The following is a 21,984-nucleotide window of genomic DNA, read 5'->3' as shown; positions in this document are numbered from 1 at the left end:
GTTCTTCACGGGTTTGTTTCCCGAGCCGGTTCCTTTACTCTCCGCTTGAGTATTGGAGTCATGTTGTGTATTGGATATTGATTCCACAGTTCAGTTGTGGGTATGTTCTCTTCAGCACAAGTACAAAGACAGTTTTTAATGAAGATTTAAGGAACCAAGTTACAACAGTGGGAGTATATGTGCTCTTCTGAGTCTGTATGCAATTTGGCATATTGTATTGGATTGTACCTACAGGTTTGATCTCGGCAAATGCAAAGATGTGGCGAAGATTTGGTTTGATCTCAAGGAATTTTGCTTGATCGCTAGGTTCTTATTGGACCCCGATGGCTTCTTTGGCAAACATGATCCTCAGGTGACGACCTTTCACATCTTCCTATTCTTAGCAGTCCGAGTTTACCGCTGGTGAGATTCTCCTTGAGTCTCAAGTTCCATGAGATTCAAGTCTTGCTATTCAATTACAGAGGAAGCAGTTTTACTCCAGGTTTGTCTCAGATTTCTTTCTGGTGGTTCTCATAGACTCATTCTCTTTTCCCAGGATTGAGCAAGAGGGGGACTTCCCATCTTGGGGGGAGTTCTCAGCTTTAGCTTTGGAGCTTTCAGTGACAATGTTTGCTATGTTCTGACGTGGGTTGAGTCAGTTGTTACCTCAGAGCGTACTTTTGAGGATACTTCTCTTTCAGAGGGGGCTTCCAGGTTATTATCTTCAATCAACTACCAGTGCTCCATTCAACGGGGTAGCATGCACGGTGTCTTTCAGTCTTTGGTTTCCCTTGCCCATTTCTTGCGGCTTTGGATGGTGTGCTTGAGCCCACAGTGCAGATAGTATCTTTGCGGATGTTCTTCCTTAGCCATTTCGGTGGTTGCCTTGTCTTTTGGATTTTTGGTGTGACGGTTGCTCTTCCCAGTGCATCCAAGCAGAGTTCTTATGCCTCGTCTTCCAGATTGATCCCTGGAGACTGTACCATTTTAGGACACACCTATTTCCCTTATCCTTAGACTGGCATGTTATCTTTCATACAAGCGGATAGTGGTCCTCCTTGGACTAGGAACTAGTTACAGTTAACCGGCATTCTTCATAGTGGGGAGACAATCTTCTTCATTCTCCCAGATTTGGTTCCAAGTTCCACGTGTAAAAGATTTTCCTTTTGGATTCACCTCCATTGGGTGATCCGGTTACACAGACAGAGACTATTGGAGAGTTATGACAGTTATCCATGGTTCGGGTGTTCTCCCATTAGAGGGGGATATGGAGCCAGCTTGGGAGTCAATTTGCGCAAACTACTTCCATACCGTTCTTGTGGCTCCATCTGCAGCGGACAAGATTGGCAGTCTAGTTGGTGGCTTTCTACACCACCTTGCTCTTCTCTTGCAGAGCTTGGGAGCATGGGAGCAGGATCTTCTCTTGATCTTGACGTGTTAGCTGCAGTCTCAGTATTGATGTGTGTTTGTAGGATGTTTGTTCCCGAATCACCCTGAGAGTAGGGTGATATTCTCTCGGGTGGTGTTCCAGATAGCTGAAAATCAGTTACAGCTTCTTTCTCGGTTTCGTTGAAGTTCCTACAGCTACAAGTTGCAGTTCATCGTTGTATATGACGGTTGGTGCAATTCTTTGTCATCAGACATATAGTTCCTTAGTAGCCTCGATTGTCCCTTTCTTTGGACTTTCGTAGCAACTTGGAGTTTCTGGCAGGTGGTATATGATCGGAGGTGTAGATTTCCCACTCTTTCCTCGAGGGTGGAGTACTTTAGAGTTGGGAAATGATCCAAATACCAGTCTTTTATCATTTAAACCTTTACCCTCAATTTTGATGCATACTCTTGGAGCGATCAACAACAATACCTTCTGCAGATGCTGGTTGTTCGACTTGTGAGTCGGTTGGCTTGAGGAGATTCTTGATAAAACTGGATTTACTTTCAGCAGACAGCATTATACTTCCCGGATGTCTTTCGGGCGTAGCGGTTGGATAGTGTACTGGCAGGTACTATTCAACCTTAGAGTTTCTAGCAGCTATCCTCGTCATTGAAACCCTCTCTTTGTAGTTGCAGATTGCTCACTCCAGCTCCCTAGTCCGACTTCCTTTCCAGGAGGTGTTAGAGTTCAATCATCTCTCTGGATTCGTCCAGTCGGTCCCCGTTTCTCCCAGGGACAGGTGCTAGGGAGTGAGGGCTGTTTTGTGGCTGTGCCCGGCCAGTGTGAGGTTGTTTTCTCATGTCAGGTTGTCTTTAGCCATGTTTAGCTCGGGTTTTGGCTCAATTCCATAGCCATGTAGGCTCCTTCTACCATAGGGAATTTTAATTTTTGCCTCCTTATAGTCGAGTCACCTCCCAGGGCTCTAGTGGCCAGCATCCTATTTTTCCCCCTAATTTCCCATTTATGGGATTTATACCAGGTCGTGGGGGGCTGAGGGTTGGGTCAGGCAGTCATATATTCTCCCTATATAGGGAGCAAGGGGGTGTCACCCCTTTGGGTATGCAGTTCAGTCCCAGGTTGGGCCGCCCTCCCTTGGGCAGCCCCTTGAGGCAGCCCCCTCACTTGCGTTTTTTGGGCAGCCCCCTCACTTGCGTTTTTTGTGCAGCCGGCAGGCCCTTAGGGCTGGCAGCCCTGGCATTTTTGCCTTGTGCAGTGACAGTGGGCAGCAGTCCAGCCGCGTGCTCTCCTCGTGTCTGCGATCACAATCAAATGCAGAGCACCCTTCCGATGGTGCAGGCCTAGGTGGTGAGAGATGTTTCGCCCTCTAGAGGGCAGTCATATAGTGGCTAGTCTCGAGGGATGTTGATCTCTCTCTCCAGATCTGAGCTGGTATCAAGAGGAGGAGCACTTTGGAGTTGGCTGCCCATGATGAGACCGTGACAGTGGTCTCGTGTGCACAAGCAGTTGGCAGCGTCAGTAGCAGTTGCAGTTGTGTGTACCTCGGGTCTATCCATTGGGCATATCAGTTCTATGTTGAACCACCCTTGGTCACTTGTATGAGTTGATTATTATCAACATAGAGAGCCTTTTCCAAATCTCTCTCTCTCTCTCTCTCTCTCTCTCTCTCTCTCTCTCTCTCTCTCTCTCTCTCTCTCTCTCTCTCTCTCTCTCTCTCAGATGTTCTGTCTCTTTCTACCTCAGTAATCTCTCTTCTCCACAGGTGTGCCTTGTTCATGTGTTTGGCATTACAGGTGTTCTAGATCGGAATAGAGGCACCCACTGGATCACGAGCCAATTCTTGTCTTCATTGCATCTTCCACTGCCACCTTTGACAATGGGACCCTGTTCGATAGCGCCTCAGGGACACAAGGATTTTTTTTAAAAACGTGGCAGGCTGATGACGTGGCAGTTGTACTGAGTCCTGACGCCCGCGTTTTACGCTGCTGACATGACAAGCCGTATAGATTTCCGCAAATCATGCTGGCAGCGTCTAACGCTAGCTTTTGGGCCAAGATGCTTTTAGATTTGAAGCTTTTCATGTATACTGCTTTTGGAAGGCTCAGGGCCTATATCAGGGCCTCAGTCTCAAGCAGATTAGCTTGGGAGAAGAGGACCCTTTGACATTGTACTTTGTGAAGCATTAATAATAACAAAATACCACAAGGGACGCCACTCTTTGAGGCCACTCTTTGAGGCATAGTCACAGGGGACGCCCATTTTGCGCTTCCCGACCCCTCTTTTCCATCCCCACTTGCCGTCCCGCCCTCTTTTTTACACTAAAAATCCATTTGAGCCCCGTCCCCTGACGTCCCCTGACGCGTCCCTTGTGACTATGCTTTGAGGCCAATCTCTTTGGGCACGAACCTTCGGCGTGCCGTGTCATTTCTTTCTCAGTTTTGTTCAATTCTCTCACGTGTGTTGTATCCTCAGCTTGGGGTGTCCAAGCCTATTATAATCCGCATCTGATTTCTTGCGCGACATGCAAGAAATGACCGTGATCGCTCAGGGAAGCATCAAGACCGCCCAAGATCGGGCTTCCTTTTATGCTAACCAGCATCGAGAGCCTCGTGATCTCCACGCAGGGATATCGGTGTACCTTTAGGTATCGAAGGATATGGGTGTACTAGTGAATGCTCGAAATTATCTTCACGATATTGTGGGCCATTTCAAATTATCAAGAAGATAAATGATGTCTCCTCCAAACTGGATCTACCCTCCGACATTATTGTCCACCCTGTGTTCACACGTTGGCGGCTTGAAGTAGCAGTTGGGACAGGATGAACACGTGGTTCCTCTGGAGGAAGTCCTGCCTTTGGAGGATACCACTCGTTACATTCCACTTGAACCCAAATTGGTTCTTGATCAAAGGGTCAAGCATTCTCAAAAGGCTTCTTTCCCCGAGTCTTTGATCTAGTGGAAGCACCCATAAGATTGTTGACGAGTCATTTCTCCAGTTTTATAACCGAGGATATTGTTGAGGACAACAATTAAAAATGAGGGGGGAAGTATTATGTCCCAGGCATCACAATGGGCACCTAAGCTATATCCGGTCAACTGTGAACACGGCCCTATGGTTAGGGCGGTTAAGGAATCCAGTGGTAGAGGCTAGCCTGTTGGCTGCAAGCTCCCACACTCGAGGGTGAACCCGTATTGGCTCTATGGATGGGAGGTGAGCCTGATGTCCACTCCCTACGCTCGTTTATGGAGTATGGCTTGTGTCATCATGGTTCTGTGCAAAAAGGCCGCTGCCAATGTTGGAAATGCGACCCTGACCAAGGTCCAATACTAACAAAAACAGGCTTCCAAAATAATAGATGGCCTAACATTAAGCAACCAATCTACATTTTTTGAGGCCTAACAATGATACAGTTAAAAACTTAGTTCTAAGAGGCATGTTCTAGTCCTAGCTCCATCTCTGAACAACGCGAGCCTGCAACTTACAAATTGAAGAATAATATCAGCCCAATTTTGAATCTTCCTCCAAAGTATCAGACACTTTTGATGTTCTTTATCCAGCCATTCAGCTCTACCTACAAAACAAAACCTAAGACATCAGAAATTATGATCATAAGAATTGCGTTTTTTCAAGCCATTTGTCTTTAGCCTTCTGAGTGCAAAATAGACAAGAAAAAATGGGGAAGAAATTGAACCATCTTGGAAGAAATTAACTTTCCACATGCACTTGCACATCCAATGACATGCTGAAGTACCTGAGTTATTCATGTGGAAGAGTCTAACTTCCCGCAATAGATATCATGTGAATTCACACATCTAATGGCATATAAGCACACACATTTTATATCTTTATTCACAGAACATATCAGCATGAATACCTTCCGAGACAAGAGCACCTAGAAAAAGCTGTCGGGCCTCATAAGTGAGCTTTCCTGTCAAAAGCCGACAATGGCTGAAAGTCAAGGCATATAAGGAAACCCATATCCAAAAGATGGAACATACATACTGTCAATGGAAGCGTTGAAAAACAAGGGGATATCATCTTCAAAGTGGAGGATGAAGACCTTGAAATGTTTGCAGTACTTGAGTATGAGCTCTTTCCAGACCTGGATCTGTTTGTCCCTCGTGTCCTTTACGGGCTGCAAGCTGATGATTCGAATGCATGCATACACAAACCAGATCATCGTGAGGTGCCGATTGGAGTTGTGGGTGCAAGCACATCAAGCTCTAATCTTACGTAAAGTAAGGCGGATAATGAAAGAAATACGGCCACTGGAATTCCTCCTCCATAGCCTAACACTTCTGTCCTGTGCAATGCGCTCCTCGACTCTGGGGTGTAGCTCCTGAGTTCAAACGATAATCAGAATAACAAGTGCATTGGTTTTGGCTATGATCAATCCTTACGTCCTGCAGCCTCTGCTTTTTCTAGAACTTTGAAGTGCAATAAGAAAGGCAAGACAAGAAGTGAATCCTTCACTGAAGACCTCAAAGAGCTATCGGACGAGTCTTGAACTTAAGACCTCTTAGTCAATGGCCAGCCTTCTAGCCTCGTCACCTCACAATTTCCATTAAGTTATAGAGAGATCCTAGCCTACCCTCAGTGGGGGCTCAAGAGTCAAAATGGGGGGCGCCGGGGGGGGGGGGGGGGGGGGGACTAAGGTTGGGTTCACATCGAGGAGGCGAAAGAAACACTCCAAAAGGTGCCTCTCCGGGTGGTAGAGTTGCAAAATGCACACTTCCGCCACCCAATTGTTCACATAGAGGGTGGAACGAAAAGTGACTCTGTTTTCTTCCGCCATCTAGTGTGAACATTGGGTGACGGGGGAACAAAGAGTGGAAGGAATTATTTTGTGTGTATGTGGGTTGGTGGTGGTGTGTTAATTATTTTTGGAAAGGCTTCAAAGTCCTTGTAGTCACTTTTTTTAAAGGCTTTTTTAAGAAATTTCGATGACAAGCTGTCCATCGTGGAGGGTGGAAGTACCCTGGGGGGGGGGGGGGGGAGTTTTGGAAGCAAAAGGGGCAACCCTTCCATGCACTCGCAGCAAACAGCGCGCACTTCCGCCGCCTACTGTGAACGTGCATGCCCACGTGGGCGCATTTGATAGGTTGTTGGGTTCACCTACGTGTTGTTGGCGCCTACTGTGAACCCAACCTAAGTAACACAAGAGTCTTTAAGAGCTGCAGGCGGTGGGATCGACGATTGTTGACCCCTTGCAAGAATCTCGAGGCAGATGGGCGGCACAAAAAAAATGCACCCCCCCCTTGCACCCATGTGTCTCGAACCCGGGCCCTCCTACTAGCAAGGTTGATGGCATAACCACCATGCCCGCGCGCATCATGTGACCTTAGTCCTCGTTTATTTTTCAAAAATTGAACGGTGTGGTGCATCTAGTGATTCCCGCTTGTAGTTCCCCATCGTGGATCCCATGGTCAAGGCTTCATTGAAGACCCCGTGTTACTTAGTCTTAAGGGGGGGCGCATGACAATATCATGATGAAAATAGTACTAGTTCTAAGGTATAGTTTCAAGAGCTAGTCAACGCAATGTGTGAAGTATGTTTTAGCTTAAAAACAAGCATGATGAAAATAGTACTAGTTCCAAGGTATAGTTTCAAGAGCTTGTCAATGCAATGTGTGAAGTAGGTTGCAGCTTAAAAACAAGCATCCCAAATAGGCAAAGGGGTAAAGGTTGCTTGGTTAGGTGTGTGGTAGCAATGGATAATTATATACTAAATGAAAGGTAAGGTGGTTGACATAACCCAATGCATGGTAAATGCTTTGTCAACAAGGTAATGAGCACCAAGACCTCGTTGTCCCCATATGCCTTTGCCATTCATGTCCAACTTGGTGTGTGCATGTGCTTGCTTATCAACTATAAGGAAGTGTGAATACAATGTACTAAATCAAGAATTAGAGGCTTCATGTGTAAGTGTGTGTAGGCATTATCTTCGTTATGAGGAAACTTCTACATTGAGTGGCTACATGAGCGATTTATAATAGAGTTATGAAGAAACTAGTTAGGTTATGAACATTCACATCGCATACTGGATGTATGCAAGGTTCAAAGTTTGGGAAGAATAGGAGAAAAAAATGTCATAATTCTAAAGTACATAGGTCGAGATTGCAAACCATCTCCCACATACGCCACTAGTTTTACTTTTTGAAGCGCTCTTGCAACATCACTCTCCTTGCTAATTTAAACAACCAAAAGCAAGAGATAGGGATAAATCTTAGTATTAGTTTCTTTAATTGTATTAAGAACTAGTCACTTATGTGCACATTCTACACCAACCATTGACTTCATAACCTACAAACACAAGTGTGCAAGGGGAGGTGGTGCTATCCCCCCCTATTGAAATAATTATGGTGCACCCTCCTTTGCATTAGCATGGGGAACTCCTACAATTGGGAGCCAGGGTTTGGTCAATTTTTTATGATTGAAGCAAGTAATTTGAGAAAATCTTCCAATAGTCAATGAAGTGAGTTATATTTAATTAAAAAATATCTTGATGTTGCAAAATCTTGAACCGACTCCTTTCTTGGTGAGACCAAAGGGTAAAAGACAAGATCCTAGCAACATCAGTAATATATGATGAAAAATACTTAGCATGATCAACAAATAAAAAATTACCATAACATCCCAAGAGAGAGTCTTTAGTGGTGTGGCTCTTCTAAGTTGACAATGACCAATTAGAGGTAGCATGTGGATGGGTCTTTTAAGAATTAAGTATACATACACACATGTGAAATATTTTTGCATGCCATCATCTATATGGATCTTTCAATCCTCCTTCCAGTCTGCATTTTCCTTGAGACTCTTTTGTCCTTTTGCAATGACACTCATCATTACAATCTATCACAAGCTTGTAGCTTGAACTCGATCCTATTACACTCTCTATTTGTGCAAGAATGTTGATGATCCTAAACATAATAGAGGTGATCTAGGAAGCCATGACATGCTTTCTATGCCTAGGAGGCAAGCATCAAACTATTTTTCTCAGTCATTAGCATTCTCAATAGAAGTTGGATGTCTTCCAACAGAAAAAAAAACGTTCCCATCTTGCAAGCCACACTCCCCTCCTTGAGGAAGCACTATTTGTTAGGTAAAGGCAGTGTGCCTCACCGTGCTTTTTCCGTGTCCGTCGGCCAGTGTCCGACCGCCCACATTTATCTCCTTATTTTTTATACATACAAAGCATAAGGAGCTCTCACTCATTCTCACATTGTGCTCATACAGTGAGATTTGGAAGCTCCACCCACATCCTGTGTACTCTCTCTCTCTCCCCCCTTCTGACTCTCCGCACACGCACCGCATTCGTGCACTCACAATTGGTATCAGAGCTTTGGCGACGCACGCGACAGCCTCCCGGCGAGACGGAAGCGACAAAGCTTGGCTTCGGCGGCGGTGGATATGGCTCGATGGTGTCAGATCTCAGCTTAGACATGTATATTCAGGTTGTGTACAGCTTGTCTAGCAAGCCATTGCTGAATTTTGCAGAGAAAGAGCAGAAACAAGAAGTGTTGAAGCTCGTTTATGCTGTTTTTGGCTCCTGAAACTGTGTTTTTTGCATATCTCCGTCGCACGAGTCGGATGGATACGATCCAGGAGTTTAGGTTGGGGTTTTGGCACATTCCAGAGGCGATGTGATATCCATTTTCTGAAATTATAGCAAGTGCAACATCAGCAAGTTTATGTTGTGTTTTTAAGCTGAAAACGAAAGCTTTTGGCATATCTCTCACACTCGGACTCGGATACATGTGATCTAGGAGTCTACCCTAAGGTTTTGGCACGTTCCAGAGGTGTTGGTCATATCAGGATTTTGAATTTTTGAGCATTGAATTTTTTGCAGCAGCTTGTCAACAATCTCGACATATCAAGGTTTTACCGTTTGATTCCTACACTGTAGAGAGTGATGCGGTTTGCATCTTTGGCTATGTATGGCACACTGTGGTGCTATTTGAGAGAGAATTCACCTCATTTTTTCGTATGCAAGTGATACTTTGGGATGTGACTTTTGGATCGTTACACATCCAGATGCGGTTTCATGCGCATTCTTTGACTGTGTGGGGCATTTCAGAGAGCTTTTTCAGCACGGTTTTGTGAAGTTTCATACTATGCATCATCATGCTATGCATGCATTATGCGGATACAGTTTGAGCTAGCCATAGCTCGCAAGTAGTAGGTTTACAGGTTTGCAGTGTTTTTTGGATAGGTACACGTCCATGGAGCTACTCAGTCAGGAGTGAGCCAGTTTGCCAGGATTTTGGCATTGCATGTAGACCATTTTGTGGATTTTGCTACTGAGACAATGTCTATTGTCATGCGTATTTGGTGAGATTTTTTGAGTTTTTACTTAGTTTCCAGGGAAAACTCTGTCGGATTTTTCCCAAGATTTCTCGCCATGGTTTATGTGTATTCGCAGTTTGCTCTCTGATGGTTTAATGGGATTTGACTCCCACTTTGGCGGTTATCTACAGTTTTTTGGCTTGCAGTTTGCGTTTTGACTCATTTTGCAAAGGAAATTCTGTTTGTTTTCCCTGTCTTCTCTCCATAAAAGTTACAGTGTTATGCCATCTTGTACAGTGGTCGATATATTCCCACTTTGATAGTGATCGAGTGTTTACTCTCACTTTGACAGGTTTTGTCAATTTGGACACAGTTTGGTGTTCTTATACTCACTCTCGCAGGAGTGAGGAGAGGCTATTGCAGAGGCTAGTGAGCTTGACTGTTTGCTCACCTTCTTTGCTTGATCAGTGGTTTGCTCTTGGGTGGGAGAGTCTTGTGATCTCGAGCATTGTTTGTTGGGGTATAAAGCCCAATGTGGTCGCCCAGGTAAGTGGGCGGGCCGCCAGGTATGTACACATGTTCTTTTGTAAAAACCTAATAAGAACTCACTATGCTCTACACATTATAGTAGAGCGAGTTCACCATATTGTCGTGCTCTTCTTCTAGCACTCTCTCTCTCTCGCGTCGCACTTCTGCTCGTACTCCTTCAACTGGTATCAGAGCTCAGATCGAGGCTCGGGGCAGCACTGCAGGAGGCTAGAGTCACCAGCTCAGATTGGAGTGAAATTCGACAGGCGAAGACACGGCCCCAAATCTTGTGGGAGTACCCGTAGGCCTTGGTGTGCTCAGAATTTCATTCTGAGGTCATCTCGGTCACCGTTCGGCTTCGACAAAGTTCTGCGCGGGCCATTTTCGACTACATGGTCTCAGCGGGTGCAGATCCGACTCTGCAAATTTGGGTTTTTCGGCCTACGACTGCAAGTGCTGAGGATATCGACACTCCCAGAGTGTTGATTTGTGGCTGTCTACACATAGAAGGACGGCTCACAGTTCTTGGAGGCGTGTCACATACGACACGGGCGCATCTACACACAGACTGTAGTCGACATCCACTAGTTCATCAAGTAGCTTGTGTTTGCTGCTTGATATTCCAAATTTCATCCTGACATTGCAGGTACTTCCACATGGGATGTATTGTCAGAGATGATGTATGTATGTTGAGGGTTTGCTGGCTGTGAGTCACGCAGCAAACAACCGCCGCAGCGGTTACAACATACAGTGGGAAATTTGTGGATGTATGACTTTGTGGGAAGTCTATGTACTGCCAGATTTACTGCAGCCTTTGTTGAGGGTCGAGTGAGGTTTTATTGAGCTGGGGGATTCTCGAATGCTGAGATCCTTTCGGTGATACAGGTCTTGGAGCGATCCCTCGAGCACCCTTAGATAGGCAGCTAGGATGTATTGACTGTGAGTTAGACAACTGGGATTGCATCTTTGCTTTACTGCTATTGAGGCATTGTCGCAGTCTATGCTTACAGGACAGTCAGAGACAGTACAGGTGCACGACAGGTTTACCCGCAGCTTACAGTGTCAGAGAGACGGTGTTTTTTGAGCTGCTTTTTGGTCTGTTTTTAGTACACCAGAGCCATTTTACAAAGGAGACTCTGCCAAAATTTCTGCAGAATCTGAAGCTTTCTTGGTTCATTTGACAGGTTGATATTGGTTCAGAGGTCAGTTTACAGGGGAAACTCTGCCGAATTTTTCCCAGAAAAGTAAACTACTGTGAAGCGTAGCTATGGCTGGATCACAGGACACTGCTCTTTACAATATCAAGAAGATGGATGGAACCAATTTCCCATTGTGGAAGAAACAGATTTGGCACGTGTTGGTACAAAAGAAGCAGATAAAACCTATAAAGCTCAAGGGGATAAAACCAGAAGATATGGACGAAGATGAATGGAGCGAAATGGATGAATTGGCACTTTCTACCATTATGCTGACTTTGGCAGAAAGCGTTTACTTCAATGTAGCAGACGAGATGTCGGCTTATCAAGCATGGTTAAAGCTGAGTGATCTTTATGAGAAGTAGAGTGCAGCTTCACAGGTATACTGGCTTAAGAAGCTTGTTGACTTGAAGATGAAAGAAGGGACACCTATGTCCAATCATCTGAATGAATTCAACACAATCTATAGTCAGTTGTCAGCTCAAGGTGTCAAGTTTGATGAACCTGTTAGAGCTATGTTCCTGTTGATCACATTGCCGAAAAGTTGTGACACTTTTCGCACAGCTTTGAGTAATTATGCACCTCCAGATGGTTTGAACATAGCAGGTGTAGAAGGAAGTCTGCTTACTGAAGAAACCAATAGAAAGACAATGGACAAAGGCAAAGGAACATCCTTAGTTGTCAGGGGAAGGACCAAAGAAAAGTACAAAGGTGGAAAGAGGAATCAGTCTCGTAGCAAGTCCCGCAGTGCTAAAGGCAAGAGTGACATAGAATGCTACCATTGTGGTAAGAAGGGTCACATGAAAAGAGACTGCAGAGAATGGAAAGCAGAAAAAGGCAAAGAGAAAGCTGAAGACCATAGTGAGAAGAACAAGTCCTCAGTGAAGATTCAAGAAATAAATGTGACAAACATTGTTGCAGAGGATGACAGTCTAGTGTCAGGAGACATCTACTTCTTGAAGAATACAATGGACTCAGCTCTTCTTACAGCATCTGATGGAAATGCACTGAGTGACTGGATTATAGACTCAGGGGCATCACTTCATGTGTCTCCAAACAAGGAGTGGTATGTGACCACTAAAGATCATGTTCGGCTAGGCAATGGGCAGACATGTGAGATCTTAGGTGTTGGAGATGTTCAATTGAAGTTTCAGAATGGCTCTTCTTTCACACTGAAGAATGTGAGACATGTTCCTGCAATTACAAAGAGCTTGATCAGCACAGGTTTACTTGATGATGCTGGCTACGTCACCACTTTTGGACAGAACATGTGGAAGATATCCAAGGGTTCTATGACAGTAGCACATGGAGTAAAGTCTGCAGGACTTTACATGATTTATGTATCAAATGTCTCTAAAAATGTAATCAATGTAACCGAGCAGCCGAATGTTTCTTTGTGGCATAGCCGGTTAGGACATATGTCCAAGAAGGGAATGGAAATCTTGTCTCGTTCTGGTTATTTGCATGGCTTTTCATTTAATGATTTTGAATTTTGTGAACATTGTCTGTATGGTAAGCAAACACAGCAGCCACATAAGCATAGAAGCAGTAGAAGAGATACACAGTTGGCACTTGTTCATAGTGATTTGTGTGGACCTATGCCTAACCTATCTCTGGGGGGAGCTTCTTACTTTATGACATTTATAGATGATTACTTGAGGAAAGTATGGGTTTACTTTCTCAAGCACAAGGATGAAGCGTTTAGTGTTTTCAAAACGTTTGTGACACTTGTGGAGAATCAGAGTGGCAAGAAGCTTAAATGCTTACGCACTGACAATGGTGGAGAGTATGTTTCAAAGGCCTTTCAGGACTTTTGTGAGTCAAAAGGTATAAAACGTGAACTTACTGCTCCTTACAATCCTCCTCAAAATGGTGTTGCTGAGAGGATGAATAGGACCATACAAGAGAAGGTCAGAAGTATGTTGTCTAATGCACAACTGCCAAATGGGTTTTGGGCTGAAGCTGTATCAACAGCTGTTCATCTTGTAAATAGATCTCCTAGCAAGGTTTTGCAGAAGGATTCAGTGCCAGAGATGGTATGGTCAGGCAAAATGCCCTCATACAAGCATCTCAGAGTCTTTCGCTGTGAGGCATATGCAAGACAAAATGTCAGGGCTCAAGAGGAGCAAGGACAGGATAGAGTGGAACCACAGGTTGTGGCTGAGCCTGAGCCACCTATTGTGCGTAGATTTGGACGTGTCACGCGACCTCCTGATAGGTTTGTTCCATCTATGAACTATGTCATGTTGATTGATTGCAATGAGCCTTCATGTTACAAGGAAGCAGTGCAAATGAAGGACTCCGGGAATTGGCAATTGGCCATGCAGTCAGAGATGACAGCTCTGCATAAAAACAAGACATGGAAGCTAGTTAAATTACCACAGGGCAAAAAGGCTCTACCTTGTAAATGGGTTTACAGGTATAAGATCACCGCTCATGATAGTCAGCCAAAGTACAAAGCAAGGCTTGTTGCCAAGGGCTTTGATCAAGAACAAGGCATTGACTTTGATGAAGTCTTCTCTCCGGTGGTCAAGATGACTACATTGAGATGCTTTCTTGCATTGGTTGCCATATTAGATTTGGTGTTGCACCAAATGGATGTCCAGACAGCGTTCTTGCATGGTGATTTAGATGTGGAAATTTACATGCAGCAGCCAGAAGGGTTTGTTGAGAAAGGCAAAGAAGATTGGGTATGCCAGTTGTTAAAGAGTCTTTAGGGCTTAAAACAATCACCGAGGGCATGGTACCATAAATTCCACAAGTTTATGCTTTCTCAAGGCTACAAACGTAGTGAGTTCGATCACTGTCTATATACAAAGAAGGCTAAGGATGGTAGTTGGCTGATCCTTATTTTGTATGTGGATGACATGTTGATTGCTGGCAAGCACTTGGAAGAAATTTCAGCTTTGAAGTCAAAGATGGCAAAATCGTTTGACATGAAAGACATGGGTGAGGCAAGTCATATACTTGGTATGCGCATTGAGAGAGACGGATCAAAGAAGTTGATTTGGTTATCTCAAACAGAGTATATTGACAAGGTTTTGCAACGTTTCAATATGGAGAAGGGAAAGGCATTGAGTGTTCCATTGCCACCATATGTGAAACTTAGCAAACAAGATTGTCCTGTGTCTAAGGAAGAACAGGCTGAAATGGATAAGATTCCATATGCGTCTGCAGTGGGTAGTTTGATGTATGCAATGATTGCTACTCGCCCAGACATTGCATTTGCAGTGGAAGTAGTAAATCGATACATGTCAAACCCAGGCAAGAAACATTGGGAGGCAGTGAAAGGAATATTGAGATACCTGAAAGCTACAAAGAGTATGTGTATATGCTATGGGAGTCAGGAGCTAAGTGTAAAGGGTTTTACAGACTCAGATTATGCAGGTGACTTAGACAACCGAAGGTCTACGTCAGGGTATGTCTTTACATTGGCTGGTGGAGCAGTATCATGGCGTTCTAGATTACAAGATTGTGTTACTCACTCTACTACAGAGGCTGAATATGTTGCAGCATCAGAGGCATGCAAAGAATCAATTTGGCTTAATCGACTAGTAACAGATTTGGGAATCAAAGAAGAGATGCCTGTGTTATATTGTGATAGTCAAAGTGCTATACAATTGGCTCGCAATCCAGTTTATCACTCAAAGACAAAGCATGTGGATGTGAAGTATCACTTCATCAGGGAAATGCTCGAGGATAAGCAACTTCAGCTTGTCAAAGTTAACACCACAGAAAATCCTGCTGATCTACTTACAAAAGGACTTCCCTCAGAGAGCTTTTGCGCATTTTCGCAAGCAGTTAGGTGTAGGGTAGTACATCACTTCTCTACATCTCTTGTATATTAGCTTGTATAGTAGGTTCTCTCACACTTAAAGTACCACATTGGACTTTAAGTGGGAGGTTGTTGGGGTATAAAGCCCAATGTGGTCGCCCAGGTAAGTGGGCGGGCCACCAGGTATGTACACATGTTCTTTTGTAAAAACCTAATAAGAACTCACTATGCTCTACACATTACAGTAGAGCGAGTTCACCATATCGTCGTGCTCTTCTTCTCGCACTCTCTCTCGCGTCGCACTTCCGCTCGTACTCCTTCATTGTTTGCCATAGTTTTGGCATGGATATGGAGACGCTTCAGGTTCGAGACGGTTCTCGCTCACGATCGCAACTGACATGTTGCACTGCGGCCACGATGGGCATATTAGGCGTTGTTGCTTCAGGCGTATGAGGCAGCGAAAGAGGCAGATGCATGGTGCTACTATGAGGACAGATGCTATAGAGTATGCATGTGACGGACATGTCACTTTTGAGTCTAGCTTGCCTTCAGACTAGTTTGTGTCTTGGGATAGCACATTGTCTATGCGTTTTCTACTAAACGAGCATGCAGTTTTTCACGTGACTCCACATCGTGATTTGTTTTGCTCTTTCTCTAGTGGGAGACTTGGTTGTGTGCAGTTTGCTGATGGTTCAGCATATGACATAGAGGATGCTGGAGATGTATGCATGTCTTTACCTAGCGGTGCGTTGCTTACGCTACGAGATGTACCATGTTTGGAGCGAGAGACAAGGCGTGTCTCTTTTGCGGATGTGCTGCATGGAGAGCAGGTTGTGCATTTGTCTTGTGGTGACGTTCACGTAGACAGTGGTATCTCTGGGGATGCACAGCTTGGTCAATCATCAATTGAGGTGACATTTGTTGAGCCAGAGACCGATGCATTGTTCTATGATGTGTCTGATACGTTTGAGGGCGACAGTGTCTTTCAAATAGCTGTGTGTGATTGCAGCGGTACTGATTTTTTGGTTTTGCAGTCATTCTCAGTAGATATGCCTTTGCCAGACGATGCTGACATGGTGATGCATAGTCAGGGGGTTCCTGATGAGGATGCATATGGCACTGAGGTTGCTGACAGGGATAAGTTGGCACACATAGTGCATGTTTCGTCGGCTTTCGGTCTCTCATGTCTGACCTTTTGGTCTTGAGACCTGATCTTTCTTACGCGGTTTGGTGCATTTGCAGTGGGAGTTATCAATCGTTCGATGAGACTGACACTGGCATTGTGCATTGTGGAGCCATGCAGGGAGTCACTTGATACCTGCATCAAGAGTGTCGTCGTAGCTCTAGCCCTAGTGGTATGCATGTTGCATCTACACTAGAGCGGTTACAGAGTGAGCTAGTGGGCATAAGTTGAGAGCCATCTTCTCTCACCTCTTGTATATACTAGTTGTAGGCTAGTCTTCTCGCCACTCATCAGCACACAACCCTTAGTGGGAAAGTGTTAGGTAAAGGCAGTGTGCCTCACCGTGCTTTGCTTGTGTGCGTCAGCCAGTGTCCAACCGCCCACATTTATCTTCTTATTCTTTATACATACAAAGAATAAAGAGCTCTCACTCATTCTCGCATTGTGCTCATATAGTAAGATTTGGGAGCTCCACCCACATCCTGTGTACTCTCTCTCTCTCTCTCTCTCTCTCTCTCTCTCTCTCTCTCTCTCTCTCTCTCTTCGCACATGCCGCATTCGCGCACTCACACTATTTCGTGTCCCTACTTGATTCAATTTAATGTAAGATCTTGTCTAGGTATAAAACAACTAATTGTTGTGAATCTGCTTCCTAGTTCTAGGGAGCCGTAATAAGGTGTCTTGCTAATCAGTCAAGAGTGTAAATATTTGTTGATTCTTCCAAATTGCCTACTGGTTAGAAGAGCTTCACCATTTGTTAATACTCCCAAGGTTACCAATCTGCATTGCTGATAGAGTTTACTTTTTAGTAAACAATTGCACTTAATGTTAAAGCTCAATAAGCTGGTGAGATGATTCTTAGTTGGGATGCTTTCTCTTACGCAATCGTAGGTAGAGCACCCCAACAACTTGTTAAGGAGCTTTAGCTTGAATGTTGTATTTTGTGTAGTATGATTGAGCGTATGTGTGTGTGTGTGTGTGTGTGTGGGGGGGGGGGGGGGGGGGGGGGGGGGGGTGCACTTTTAAGAAACTATTCATATAACGTGCGTTCAAAGGGTATTAAAAAAAACCCCTTTACTTATATGCCTAAGGTAATAAAATGACCCCTTTTTCTTCAAAAACTTACGGATTTTTCTCTAAAATCAATTAAAAAACCCATTCAATTAATATAATCTTGTTAAAATTTTAAAATTTTGGTAATTAAAAGACTCGTTCATTTGAACTCCCGTGTTAACTTACATGTCTAAGAGGTGAACCCCCCAAGGGGAGAAGGGGGATAAAAGTAAAGGTAAAATCAAACAACATGATCAAACCAAGATTAGGACACATTAATTGTTCTTGATTGTTGGGGTAAAGGCGCTACGTCTTTGCCCGGACCGAACGTCCAATGTCCGACTGCCCGCCCACTATGTATACACACTTCCTTATTTTTTAATACATAAGAATAAGGAGCACCTCACTCACTTGAGTTACTTCTTGAGGTTGCTCCATCCACACGGTCTTGTGCTCCTCCCCTTTCTGCACGCACCGCATCATATACGCATGCACACATCCGTGCACACGTGCACTCATAAGTGATATCAGAGCTTTGTCGACGCGCGTGTGATGGCTTCCCGACGAGACGAAAGCGACGGAGCACGGCTATGGCGACGACGGTGAATACGACTGGACGGCATCGGATCTGAGCTTAGACATGTATATTCAGTTTGTATAGAGATTGTGTAGCAAGCCATTGCTTAATTTTGCAAAGAAAGAGCATGAACAAGAAGTGTTGCAGCTCGTTTTTGTTGTTTTTGGCTTCCAAAATAGTGTTTTTTGCATATCTTCGTCACACGGAGTCGGATAGATATGATCCAGGAGTCTAGGTTAGGATCTTGGTACATTTCAAACACAATGGTGATGTCCATTTTTTGAAATTTTGATCAAAATTACAGTAGGTGCAACAACAACAAGTTTATGCTGCGTTTTTAAGCCAAAAACGGATGTTTTTGGCATATCTCTCACACCCGAACTCGAACATATATGATCTAGGAGTCTACCTTGGGTTTTGGCATGTCTCGAACGTGCTGATTATATCACAATTTGAAATTTTGAGCGTTGTATTTTTGCAGCAGCCTGTCAACAATCTCAACATATCGAGGTTTTATCGTTTGATTTCTACAGTGTAGAGAGTGATGCGGTTTGCATCTTTGGCTATGTATGGCACACTGTGGTGCTATTTGAGAGAGAATTCACCTTGTTTTTGCGTATGCAAGTGATACTTTGGGATGTAAATTTCGGATCGCTACACATCTGGATGCAGTTTCATGCACATTATTTGATTGTGTGGGGCATTTCAGAGAGCTTTTTTAGCACGATTTTGTGTAGTTTCATGCCATGTACGCATTTTGTGGCTACAACTTGAGCTAGGTGTAGCTCGTAGGTAGCAGATTTATAGGTTTGCAGCGATTTTTGAACAGGTATACATCCATAGAGCCACTCGGTCAGGAGTGAGCCAGTTTACCAGGCTTTTGGCATGTAGACCATTTGTGGATTTACTTTAGACTCTGAGTGTCTATTTCCATGTGTATTTGGTGAGATTTTTTAGTTTTTGCTCAGTTTCCAGGGAAATATATTGGATTTTTCCCAGGATTTCTCTCCATGGTTTTGTGTATCCACAGTTTGCTCTCTGATGGTTTAGTGGTCGAGATAGACTCCCACTTTGACACAATGATAGAGTGTTCTCACTTTGATAGGTTTTGTCAGTTTGGACACAGTTTGATGTTCTTGTACCCACTCTTGTAGGAGTGAGGATTTGTGTATGCTTGTGTGACTACAGTCAGGTAGTCACATGTTTCACAGGTTTTTCTCATATTTTTGCAGGCAGTTTCTCTAGAGGGAGGCGTTTTGAGCTAGTTTGCTCTCTACTTGCATATAGGGTTATGCGCTTTACGCTCAGTTGAGCAGTTTGTCCCATGTTGTTTTGCTTGTAGAGTTTGCAGATTGTGGACTTGGTTTTATGCATATGTGAGCATCAATTTTGATGTGTTTGATCATGCTTTTGATGATTGTGTAGTGGTCGAGTTACCTCCCACTTTGTTGCGAGTTTTTGGCATGGTTTATGGTTGAGATTGTACTTGAGGTTTTGCTCAGTTTACAGGGGAGATTTTGCCAAATTTTTCCCAGATTTCTCGCCATACTTTGGTTCTTAACCATTCACTTATGGTTGCAGATATGTGTGATAGTGTAGAGTCCACTATGGTGACTTTTGAGAGACAGCGATCTCGTTCTTGCTGATATTTGCGTTGTTGGCATTGCGGTCACGCATGGCACATTAGACGTTGTTGTTTCAGACATATGAGGCAGCAGTGGAGATGTATGTGAGGCGAAGATACGGCTTTGTAATGAGGCAATTCTAGTGGAAATCTATGCCAGTGACAGTGATAGCATGCTTGCCTCGAGTGTACCTCTTGCAGATTTGTCTATGGATAGCACACTTTCTCCACAGTGGTTACTAGATAGCAATGTTGCTTTCCATGTCACACCGCATTGTGACTGGTTCAACACTTTTTCTAGTGGGAGACTTGGCTGTGTGCACTTGGCCGATGGCTTGTCGTTTGACATAGAGGGTGCATGAGACATTTGTTTGTCTTTGCCCAGTATTGCATCATACACGCTACGGCATGTGTGCTACGTTCCTCAGCTGAGACAGAGCTTGATCTCAATGAGACAGTTAGTAGACTTTGGTTGTCAGATACTGCTTAGAGAACAGTCTTTCCAGATGCATTGTGGTTCACTAGTGATTGCCAAAGGAGCCCGCAATGGCCTAGTATATCCTATGCATCACTACAAGGGGTTCTTCACACTTGTGCCGGCCTTAGCGACGAAAATAAACGGGGATATTTTTTCCCCCGATGCCACTATAAGCGTCTCTATATGTGTCGCAAAGAGAACATCACTGTTTGCGTCTCTATATAAATACGAATATAGCATATAGCGACGCAAATAGAGATGCATATAGAGACACAAATAGAGACGCATATAGCGACGCAAATATAGACGCATATAGCAACGTTGCAAGTCCAAAAATAGCAACGTATATAGCGATGCCCGAGAATAAAATTTTTTGGTGGCAAGGCATACATTACCCTGCCACCCCATCAACCATTTTGAACATAAAATTTCCAAAATTAAGATGCAAAATTGACAAAAGTGTATCGACGAAAGTGAATTGACAAAGTAATAAACTTACAAAATTATACACATCATAGGCAAAATCACTTGATTGTTAAGCTTTGATCAAAATATACTAGCTACAACACAATTGTCATTATTGGAAAAATACATTGTTGGCCAATAGTTACAAAATTGACGTACACACGTCATCTCCTAATACATGCTGTGAAAAAATAAAACTAGTGTTATCTAGCTACGGCTACTTTGACGTCGACTAATCTAACGTCTCATCGCGTCCCAGCGGCATATCTGTCGGGTTCTGCAAAAAAAAAAACAATAAGACTTTCTGTAAGTATAAATATATAATTACAAAACAATCTAATTTTTACCTTATTTTTTCTTTGAATTTGGTCTGCTTCACCCATGCTTTATTGCTTTCTGTACTTCAGAGTGCTTGTGCTTGCGGTACTCACGCATCCGCACCTTTAGCAAGTCTTTATTGAAGCACTCATCCCAATTTGACAGGGGAAACTTATCATGCAGGATGTTGACGACTCTATCTTTTAATTCATTCGACACTTCACTCCAAGTGTTTAGTATGTAGTGTCCAAACACCTGAGAGCAAAGGCCACGCATGGACGAGATCACCTTCTTGCCTTCGTCATCCAAAATGATGTTACCGCTGATGTCGATTAAGTACGCCAAGCTCTCTCGCCTATGACACGTGTGTTTGGATAAAGGTGCTATGCCTTTGCCCGAGGCTGGATGTTTGGTATTTGACCGCCTGCCCTATGTGTATACACACTTCCTTATTCTTTCTATACATAAGAATAAGGAGCACCTCACTCACTTAAGTTACTCGACTATGGCGGCTTGAGCTCTCGGTGGCGGTGGATACGACTTGACAATGTCAGATCTTAGCTTAGGCATGTATATTCAGCCTGTATCAAGCTTGTGTAGCAAGCCATTGCTGAATTTTCTGGAGAGAGCAAGAACAAAATGTGTCGAAGTTCGTTTTTGTTGTTTTGGACTCTCGAAACAATGTTTTTTAAATATCTCCGTCACACGGAGCCGGATGAATATGATCCAGGAGTTTAGGTTTGGGTTTTGGCACATTCCAAACATGATGGTGATGTACATATTTTGAAATTCTGATCAAAATTATAGTAGGTTCAACAACAGCAAATTTATGTTGCATTTTTGGGCCAAAAACGGACGTTTTTAGCATATTTCTCATACCTGGATTTGGATATATGTGATCCAAAAGTCTACCCTGGGGTTTTGGCAAGTTTTGCACGCGTTGGTCATATCAAAATTTTAAAATTTTGAGTGCTAAATTTTTTGCAACAGCCAGATAGACAGTCACACGTTTCACAGGTTTTTTGTAGATTTTTGCAGGTAGTTTCTCTTATGGGATGCGTTTTGAGCTAGTTTGCTCTATACTTGTGTATATGGTTATGCGCTTTACACTCGGTTGAGCAGTTTGTCCCATATT

The 21,984-nt window shown here is 43.8% G+C and overlaps 1 protein-coding gene across 2 annotated transcripts in view; it reads right to left on the bottom strand.

The window, feature by feature from the left end:
• VPS25 (E2F/DP family winged-helix DNA-binding domain-containing protein) overlaps positions 1-5,841 on the bottom strand; it is a 50,948-nt gene extending 45,107 nt beyond the window's left edge. Inside the window, exons 1-4 of one of the 2 annotated variants that reach the window (XM_086502736.1) lie at positions 5,604-5,841; positions 5,373-5,512; positions 5,245-5,298; positions 4,853-4,941 (exon numbers count right to left, since the gene is read on the bottom strand). In XM_086502736.1, coding sequence (XP_086358862.1) covers positions 4,853-4,941; positions 5,245-5,298; positions 5,373-5,512; positions 5,604-5,656 — 336 coding nt within the window. In that variant the 5' untranslated portion in view covers positions 5,657-5,841. The remainder of the gene's footprint in view (positions 1-4,852; positions 4,942-5,244; positions 5,299-5,372; positions 5,513-5,603) is intronic. The other variant, XM_086502735.1, reaches the window with a different exon arrangement.
• Positions 5,842-21,984: the final 16,143 nt, after the last annotated feature.

The sequence above is a fragment of the Adiantum capillus-veneris genome, chromosome 27 (genome assembly GCF_014529385.1).
Source record: "Adiantum capillus-veneris isolate H3 chromosome 27, ASM1452938v2, whole genome shotgun sequence".
In the NCBI taxonomy this organism is placed as follows: domain Eukaryota; kingdom Viridiplantae; phylum Streptophyta; class Polypodiopsida; order Polypodiales; family Pteridaceae; genus Adiantum; species Adiantum capillus-veneris.
This window is presented reverse-complemented; position numbering and strand designations above follow the sequence as displayed.